This window comes from Phyllostomus discolor, chromosome 3 (genome assembly GCF_004126475.2).
Source record: "Phyllostomus discolor isolate MPI-MPIP mPhyDis1 chromosome 3, mPhyDis1.pri.v3, whole genome shotgun sequence".
Classification (NCBI taxonomy): domain Eukaryota; kingdom Metazoa; phylum Chordata; class Mammalia; order Chiroptera; family Phyllostomidae; genus Phyllostomus; species Phyllostomus discolor.
In genome coordinates this window covers 155333127-155342898 of record NC_040905.2, presented here as the reverse complement: position 1 = coordinate 155342898, position 9772 = coordinate 155333127, and the positions used below count along the sequence as shown (strand labels likewise).

The 9772-nt window shown below is 37.5% G+C and overlaps 1 protein-coding gene across 1 annotated transcript; it reads left to right on the top strand.

Moving 5' to 3' along the window:
• Positions 1–3033: 3033 nt before the first annotated feature.
• LOC114511863 (S-formylglutathione hydrolase-like) lies at positions 3034–4048 on the top strand. The gene is given in 2 exon segments (XM_036021599.1): positions 3034–3234; positions 3236–4048. Coding segments are annotated over 2 exon segments (771 nt in total). The 5' UTR covers positions 3034–3124; the 3' UTR covers positions 3897–4048.
• The last annotated feature ends 5724 nt before the right edge of the window (positions 4049–9772 follow it).

Here is a 9772-nt window from a genome sequence, read left to right as displayed (position 1 = left end):
GGCAGCTTGAAAGGCACCAGTGGTGTATAGGGAGAGACTGAAGCATCTGGCATCAAGGTGAGCAGAGGCCATTTGTTCCTTTGTTAAATCCTCCCTCCACAGAGAAAACAAGCTGGTGCCATATCTGAGACTCCATCAACCTGGCTAACACTGTTTGATCTACCCCATAAGCTCTGCCCCACCCAAATTATGGGTCCATTCAAGCTTCTTTTCCATAAGAATAGCTGGTCTTGGCTCCCAAGTCCTATCAAACAAGCAACAGCTATCTTCAGTGAGCCCTAACAGCAGCCAGATTAGAGTCACAGCTTGGCTTTGCCCAGGAATCTTCAAAACCAGCACAAGTAACAGCCACCTCAGATTTTTTTACAGCACAGGTAGAGTGCTGTAAAAAACCCTTCAGTTTTAAGAGAAAAACAATAATCAATTTGAATACCGCAAGGTCCCTAGCAGCCCTTTAACTGAATATTATTACAAGGAAAGTGCATGATAATCTTATAATAATAAAATAAAATGGAAATTATGCAAAATTAGTACATTAGATTTACTTTTCCTACTTTAATTTCTCTTGATTTATAGGTAACATTTTCATGGCCATAATTATACCCTTGCTATTTCAATTTCCAAGATAGTTCATGGTTTAACGTCATTAAGGGGTGAGAGACTGCTTATGTTCAGCTATTGACAGTAAAGACATCAAAAGTTAGGAATATTTTATATTTGCAGAAGGATCAGCAACACTAGATTGACTGACTTAAAACTTTGAAAAATCTGAGAGTTAAGCAATTATTGTCCCACAGACCTGCAGGAAGAGGATCAAGTAGGATCCCAGGGCAGATGTGATCACAAAGCAGTTTTGAGGGATTTCAAAATCTTTGGTGACTTTCCAAATGTTCTCTAGGCGGTTGCTTGAATGGATGCAAAATCTACTAAAGAAAAAGAGAGACAAGCCAAAGGATGAGGAAAAAAAGAATGATAGAGAATATGAGCTATAGAGAAGTACACTCACCCTCACTCCTCTGGAAAGGTAGAGAAAAGCACAGCCATAAGTTCTGTGGGTACGAATGAAAGCACCCTAGAAAAAATGCCCCCAGTGTGACCCTGGGCAAGTAATATCATCTAGCTGATGCTCAACTATAAACCTAGAGTTGGATAAGTTCCTTTTAATTTTAACGTTCTCTGCATGACCTTCTATGAACGAAATTATTATTCTTTTATAGGCTACAGGGAATTTAAAATAAAACAAAAGTACTTCATGAAGCTACTCAGGCATTTTGGAAAATAGGCCTTCTGAAAAATTAACAGTACTTTAGCTTTGCCTTAGGATGGTTTTAAAGGGGAATGGATGAGTGAATGTGGACAGGATCGAACGTGACACCACTCTGCTGTGCAATGCCTCCCAGTCTCCCCTCCGACAATGCTGAACTTCAGAAATAGCTGGAAAGGGAAACAGTTTTCCTAATATTTGAGGTATTAAAGAAAATGGAGACTCTGAAAACCAAAATTTTGTTGGAGTTTTGGCATTGCTTTGAAATGTAGTCTAAAATAATTTATGTCTTTATGTCCTTCATTTTCTTACATGCAAAATTTGAGATTTTAGTGCAAATCTACTTCTGTCTTTGACAGACATATTAAGGTAACTGTAAGACAATGTGTGAAAGGCCTTGAACTGCAGGAAGGGAGAGGTACAGAACAAAATGCTGTTTGTAAACACCATTGTTCTGCCATTTGTTTTTGGTGAGTAACTCCATTTGACTCATAAACTCAGCATTCCAGCAGTAAAACCAAATGGACATTCTTTTTGGAAAGGCATTTCTTGTATTCTCAGAGAAGACAAGAATGCCCATTGGACAACATTTCAGAAGGTGCAATTTCATGCGACTTCTCATGGATTTTAAGCTAAAGAAGCTCTCTAAAGTTCTGTCTTCTAATATTCTTTATCTCCGACATTCAAACTTCATTTTACTTAAATCCTACTAAACAGAACCTAGCATACTTTCATCTGCAGCTTTCAGACAAGAGCAATAAAAGGGAAAAAGAGTAATGATAATCAGTAAAATATTGTGTATTATGTTTAAATATCAACTCAACAAATTGTTACCTAATAAATATACAATGCTTCTAAGATTACTTCTCCAAAATTATATCACACAATTTAATTTTTCATCTCACAGAAAGTTCTGAAAACAAAACTTACTTTATATCCAGGATACTTTACTGAAGCTTAAATTTTGTAGCTGTGTTTATGGAATCAGTTGGCAATAACAATGGAAGCTCATTTGCCAAATGCCATTTTAATAGAGAGCTTCCTATTAGTATTTGCCAGGCACTTGCCCTAACTAGTTTAATCTTCAGAAAAGACTTGAAATACTATTGTTATTTCTCCATTTTAAATTTTAGGAAAGTTAAGTCACACAAAGGTGGAGGAGTAACTTACTCAAATCTTATGGGGACTGAAGGCACAGTTGGGATTTGAATTTCTTCAGTTTGGCCCCAGAGCACAAACACTTATCTCAATTCTATAAACAGTTCTTATCCCAAGGGCATCTGGTGATGTTGTGGGGCTCTGTTATTTTATATAAATACTGGTTTTAACACCATAGTCTATGATGATATGTCCACAAAGTAGCACTTAGCTCTGAACTGAGGTAAGGAACTGGAACACAAAACTTGGATGAGAGCTGGAAGAACTAAAATACAATTTTAGTTCTGGCACTGCTCTTGACTTACTGTTTGATCTAGAACAGGTCAACTCCCTTGGGATACAATTCTTTGTGAGCTAAATAGGTAAATATATAAAATATATAAAATATGGGAGTCATAAAGCTTTCCCCAAATGATTAAATACTGATTCTATGATTAATTTATCTAAAAATAACTGATAAGGCATTATCCAATTTGGTAGGGAAATAAATTTCATTTATATAAAAATATAGAAGAAAATGTACTATGTATATTTTATTGACTTAATCTGGATTTTTGATAAGGACCAGGATGGTTCTTAAGAAAAAAACAAAATATCAGAATATCTCCGACTGCCTGTTCTGTTACTTTTACTGGCGCCGCGGGAGGATCATCTACCCTTTGGTGCAGACGAAAGAGCGAGTAGCAGTTGGACGGGGAGAGAATGGTATTGAAACAGATTTCCAGCAACAAGTGCTTTGGTGGATTCCAGAAAGTTTTTGAACATGACAGTGTGGAACTGAGCTGCAAAATGAAATTCGTGGTCTACCTGCCCGAAGTCCGGCTTCCACCAGGCCGCCTCCGAACTTGGACTTGTGGTCGTCGCTCCAGACACCAGCCCCCGCGGATGCAACATCAAAGGAGAGGGGGACAGCTGGGACTTCGGCACTGGGGCGGGGTTCTACATGGACGCCACCGAGGAGCCTTGGAAAACGAACTACCGGATGTACTCCTATGTGATGCAGGAGCTTCCCCAACTCATCAGTGCCAACTTTCCAGTGGACCTCCAAAGGATGTCTGTTTTCGGCCACTCCATGGGAGGCCACGGGGCCCTGGTTTGTGCTTTGAAGAACCCTGGGACATACAGATCTGTGTCAGCATTTGCTCCAATTTGCAATCCAGTGGCTTGTCCTTGCGGCAAAAAAGCCTTAAGTGGATATTTGGGAGCAGACCAAAGTAAGTGGAAGGCTTACAATGCTACCCACCTGGTGAATACCTATCCAGGGTCTCAGCTGTACATACTGATTGACCAGGGAAAAGATGACCAGTTTCTCTCTGACGGGCAGCTGCTGCCCGACAACTTCATAGCCACCTGTACAGACAAGAAAATCCCTCTCGTGTTCCGATTACAAGAGGGCTATGACCACAGCTACTACTTCATCGCCACCTTTATTACCAAGCACATCAGACACCACGCGAAATACCTGAATGCTTGAAAACGTCCGAGAAGAGACTGTCTTGGGGATTATACAAACTGTAATAAACAGAATTTCAGGGGGAAAGAAAAGATTTCAAAACATTGTTTTCATAATGCTAAAATGCCTCATTCTGTAGTTAAATCACCTTCTGAATAAAGACATGAAACCTGGAAAAAAAATATCAGAATATCCATCACAAGAAGACATATGTTAGCAATAATAAAAAAGCAATAGGTCACATGTTTACACTTTGAGGTCAATATTTTTAATTGAAAAATTAAAAATAAATTTATAGGAAGAATGGAAAATGTTATAGCAATGATATAATATACAAACTGATAATGTTATAATCAAAACAAGGAAAGGGGCTAATTTCCTCTGACTTGCTAAGGCAAGAATCACTTGAAATAGATACATTATGTTGATTTAATCAATAGGCTTGATTATATAGCATGCTTCAATAGCAAAGTGATAGGCATGACCATAGCAGAGGGTGAAAATCCCTATAGTCTCTGATACTTTGTTCCATCATTATTGGGAGAAAAAGTACCAACTCAGAGGTAGCAATACTACATAGGAACTACTGGATATTAGATGAATTATGAATATCTAGGTTTTATAATTTCATGTACTATTTTTGTATTTGGAAATGAGAGAAAGTAGAAGTGTATCAATGAGCTAGATGATTCAGAAAACATGCTGTCGTCAAGTCTGGGGTGAAATTGGGTCAAACTCTCTGCAGTTGTGGAATGTATCCCTGTGATCGCGATCAACAGGAATAAGGGAGCATCATCCTGGGATTCTTGGCCACATCTTCTATGATCAATTAAACCAATATTACCTCATATGTCAATAAAGGAAAGAGTTTACTGGAGTCTTCCAGCAGGTGTGGGACTTCAGTCTTCATTTAGATAAATTACATAAGTAAATTTATCAAAGCATTCAAGTTTTCCAGTGACACCATAATAGCTAAAGTCCTAGGATATAAAGTCCTGGGATATATTTTTAAAAAGAGGCCTGGGAATCATTATGGTTTTTGAGACATAGTTGTCAAAGAACACGTTTAGAATCAAATTTGTCTTCCTATAAATCCTACATGTCTCAAACACTTTCATAGGATTTATGGACAACAAGTGAAACAGATAACACTATCCCAACTTTTCAGAAGGGAAACCTAAGGCTCAAATAAACTGCAAGTTGTACAACATCATATAACTCTATAGCAGAACTAAGGTTTTAACCAACTTATTCTGTTTTGAAGTTTAAATCCTTTCTTATCCAACTATAACAGTAAAAATTAATGAATCCTACAAAACTCCCTGATGAGATAAAAATATCTTGAGGAGTAGGCTCAGTAAATTCTTCCCCCTACCCAAGTAGAAGACTACTTCATGAAAAGAAACAGCAACACCAGCAGGTATTAAATTTGGTCAGTTGAAGTTTCTGTAGGTATATCAATATTGTTTGATCCTTGCTTTATTGAAAAATAATTGGCATGCATAAGTGTATAATTTTAGGTTATAGAGTATGATGGTGTGGTTTACATATATTGAGAAAATGATTAGCACAATACCTTTAGCTAACATCCATCAAATTAATTTTAATATGTAACTCATTAGAAAAAAAGCTGCAGATGTGGTAATAAAATAATTTTATAGAATGTATACATTTTTCCTTTAAAATATGAAAACACCTGGCTTACAAATTTAGTCTAAGATAGACATCTGAGAGACCAAATGTCTGAATCTATCACCAAAGTGTTTAACTTTTCAACCAGACATGTTATGATCTGCTACAGCTGTATTGTTAGCTCTGCAACTGTATACTACAGCTAAAGTATGGCTTTGGTTGAAATAGAAAGATGCTGTTGCTAGGAAAATCTTCCAGGCTTGTTAAAGAATGGTTCATTTTAATTGATGATATCTTCATTGCTTCTTTGCTGTAGGCCATATGTTACAGTAGAAAAAAATTTGAGACCAAAAGACCTAGAATTGAATTTCTATTCATCCATCTGCCGTCTGTATGATAATAACCAAGCTACTGGAGTGGACCTCTCTGATGGTCAATCAACAGTTTCATAGTCTTCTTTCATCCCCACCTATTGCCAGTCTCCTCTGAGCTCTGCCTGCCTGCCAAGATCTCCTCTCGTTTTCTCTGCTTAATCCATCACTAGTTTTCTCCTCTGGACCTGTGGTGTGCATAAACCTGAGTTATGGCCATTCCCAGCCAGACTGATGCCAATTAAGCCTCAAGTGATGATGAGAAATTCTGGGCTGTGATCATCAGTCTGGGTACCTTGACCATTATTCTGCCAAATGTGGACACCATAACTCTTTTAGATCCCCATTCTGACTCCTCTTCTTCCCTCTTCACCTCGGTAAACGTGGAGTAAAGATAGACTCATGTTTCATCAGCATTCTTGGCTGCCAAGCTTGGCATTTCTTATGCTGCTCTATTTTATCATGATCATGCAATGGCTAAAAAAATTTTTTTTCAAAAATTCTTACTTATTTTTGATAAAGAGATCTTATGCAAATTCAATTTTTCTCTCTGAAATTTTCAAATTGTGTTTAAAGAAAATAAATAATCATATCCTTAACCATAAACAAAATATAGATTTCACAAAGATGTATATGCACTTGCTTTATTACATACACTATTAATATCTCTCTCATAAATGCCATTGGTTCTGTTGTGAATATTCTCTGTTTGTCCAATTAGGTATATTTTCCACAATTCCACCTTGCACCTTGCTCCATGAGGCTGAATTCTGTGGATGTCATCATCAGGTTACCTGGTTATCTGGCTTTTGTTTTGGCCAATGGAATGACATCAGTGTGGAAGCACAGAGAGAGGTTGAGATATTTGTGCCCTGATTCTTAAAAGGCAGAAAGTAGACAGAGGCTGCATTCCTCTAGTTGTGCAGTCCCTTTCATACACAACAGCTCTGACTAGGTCATAAAAACCACATTCTCCTTTCCCTCCATGGCCTTTGCTAGTCCCTCCTTAGCTTCATTAGTCCTACACATGCTTTTGTAAATAGTACCATCATTAAAATCTCCTTATTCCTTTTGTATGTGCCACCTGTTCTTTTTAGGACCCTGACTGACACAGTTTCCATGAACCAAGTTTAACTGAGCCATGTCTACTGCAAGTGCTCAACCCACTTTTTAGAAATAATTGGTCCCTGAACAGAAAGGGAAGAAATGGCTGGTAGATATAGTTTACAATCTTTATGTCAAAATTTTAAAATGTAATTTCTCACTTAAGAGTCATATATAAGATAGTCAAATATAATAGAATATTTTATATACTTTAATGTTTAAGGCAATTTATAAAAGAATATCTGAAGTAAAAATGGAATGAGCAATATTTTTTCTTTCTTATTCAACTTCTTTCACTTAGATTTTTAAAAATCTCTTTCAAGTCTGAGAAATCAGGTCTATAATCATGACCTTGGGAATCTAACAATTTTAGGTTTTCCTTTCCCTGTTGTTCCACTGGAAACTGCATCATTAAATCATCATTTGTACACCTTCCAAAACAACATAACTGATGAACAGCCTATGGAATTTCTGAATAATCAGGCAAATGAGTATGTGAGGCTTTTACAGAAGATATTCTAGCCTTCACTTGGGTAATCTGCCAGAGTGGATTTTTCCCCTGAATATTGCAATAATCACCTAGAGATTTTTTTCCTACAATCCAACCCAAAATTCAGCTTTAGAGATATTTCTGTTTTTGCTTTATCATACAACCTATAAGATCAATCAATAACATTAGCTTTAGTAGTTATGCATTATTAAACTCTTCCATCTTTCTTGGAAGATATTCTGTTAGACTTTCTAAGCCATAATGTAGCATCCAGCACACGCAAGAACCAATATCGGAGACTTTCAGGGGTTCAAAGATGTTATTTTATTGGCCAAGTTTAACCTGCGCAGGGGCAAACTCTCAAAGTGTCCAGCAACACAGTGCCCACAAGGAGCTGCAAACGAGAGCCGCGCGTGAGCGCGTACAACTACTTTCTTATATAGGGGCGGGCAAGCAAGCGTTATACAGAAGCAGACGTGGCAGTTAGCAATTCGCTTACAGAGACCGCGCACGGGAATTTCAAACCAAGCATTTTTGCATAAGGCGGGAAGGCAGGCTGTTTGTTCATTAACCTAGTAATCTCCTGGCTCTAGCTAGCTAGTTTTCTATTTTCTCATTAAAAACTACAAAGCACTGCTTATCTAGCCTACTCAGGGGAGAGCGTCTGCCAGACACAGGATGTTTGCTTAACTGCCCTGTGTCTCCCTTATCATTTCCTTTTAGCTACAATGTGGTTCTTGTCTATTAGAAGAAATTTAGTTCTTAATTTCCTTATTCCTAACACATAATATCCCATGATACTGTTGGTTAACTGTCATAGCAAAGGCTAGTGGCTCTTTTCCAATCCTGGTTTTCCTTCTTCCTGTGTATTACCACTAGCCCACATTTCTCATGCTCTTGTGATCAGTTATGTTTATTTGAAAGGATTTGAGCTCACTCAAATGATGTCATTTTTAAATCCAGCTTAGGAAAACCTCAAACCCCCAAAATTTGGGGCCTATATATTACAAAGTTTAGCCTACCTTAACACAAACAATATGACCAAATTAATTCTTTCTCATTTATAGTTTAAAGTGGTTTATCATTTGTATAGTGAATTTCCTTGAACCTATAATTTTTTCTCTAAATACTACATGTTTCTTCCACATGGAGGTTTTCAAAAAATAAGCTTGGTTTATAAACACATTTATTAACTACTTAAAGAAAGTCCAATAAGATCCATAAATTCTCAGGCTCTTGGGATGAGAAAAAACAAGTATATTTCTTGTCTCACAGAACTTGATGTCTGGTGAAGGAGACAGACATTAATCAAATAATAACAGAAAATAAATGAATATTCACCAATGGAGATAATAATATTGAAAGAAAGAAACTGTAGGAGACCATTCTGTGTGGCGTGGACCCAGCTTCTACTCAGAGATGCACAGGACCCACACCCACAGATAGGTTCTCCCATGGGGAATCAGGCCTGCAATGTGCCCAGGCTGCTTTGAGTCTTGTTCTTGCTAAAAAACTCCCTCACCCTGAAATGAGGACATTTACTGCAAAGTAACTTCCAAAAATTCGTGCTAACCCCTCCAAGGATGAGTGTAACCAGTTCAACCACTTTTGCCTCTTCATTTTCAAATATCCCTCTTCTGTGGTGTGATTAGGAGCATTGGCCCCTTTGTTTTCTGTAAAAGGTAACCATCTAAAGCGAATCTGTGCATAGTAAATGAGGACCATCACATAATGTGCCCAGAAACCCAATAAAGGGTTCTTTATTGACAATTCTTTGATAAAGTGAATAAGTGATGTCTGTAGAAGGAATCACATTAAATCAGGTTTATGTATTTTTTAAAAGTTGTTATTGCATTCCAAGCAGTAGAAATACCATAGATAAGGATCCTACAGATGGAGGGAGGACTTGGTAGAAGAACATTGTGCCTGGAACACAGCCAGCCTTGGGAAATAAGGTGAGCCCAACTGATGGGAGCCAGAATATGCAAGACTCCACTGGCCATAGTCTCCTTTCCCATTAACTTTGTAAGTCACTGCAATCTGGCTTCCACATACTCAGAAAACTGGCTTTCTCAATATTACCTATAAGTTGTTACTGCTGCTTTTCATTACTACTGAACAATTCCTTGTTATTTTAATCCCTCTTCCATTGGAAATGTCAGTGTTTTATACTCTTCATTCCTTTGTAACATTATAGAAGACTGCATTTTCCAAACATTGTCACAGCAATAATTCCAGTCCATGTTCTTCCAGAACCTTGCCACTTCCCCATCAAAAAGATATCTATTTCTTCTTTCCTT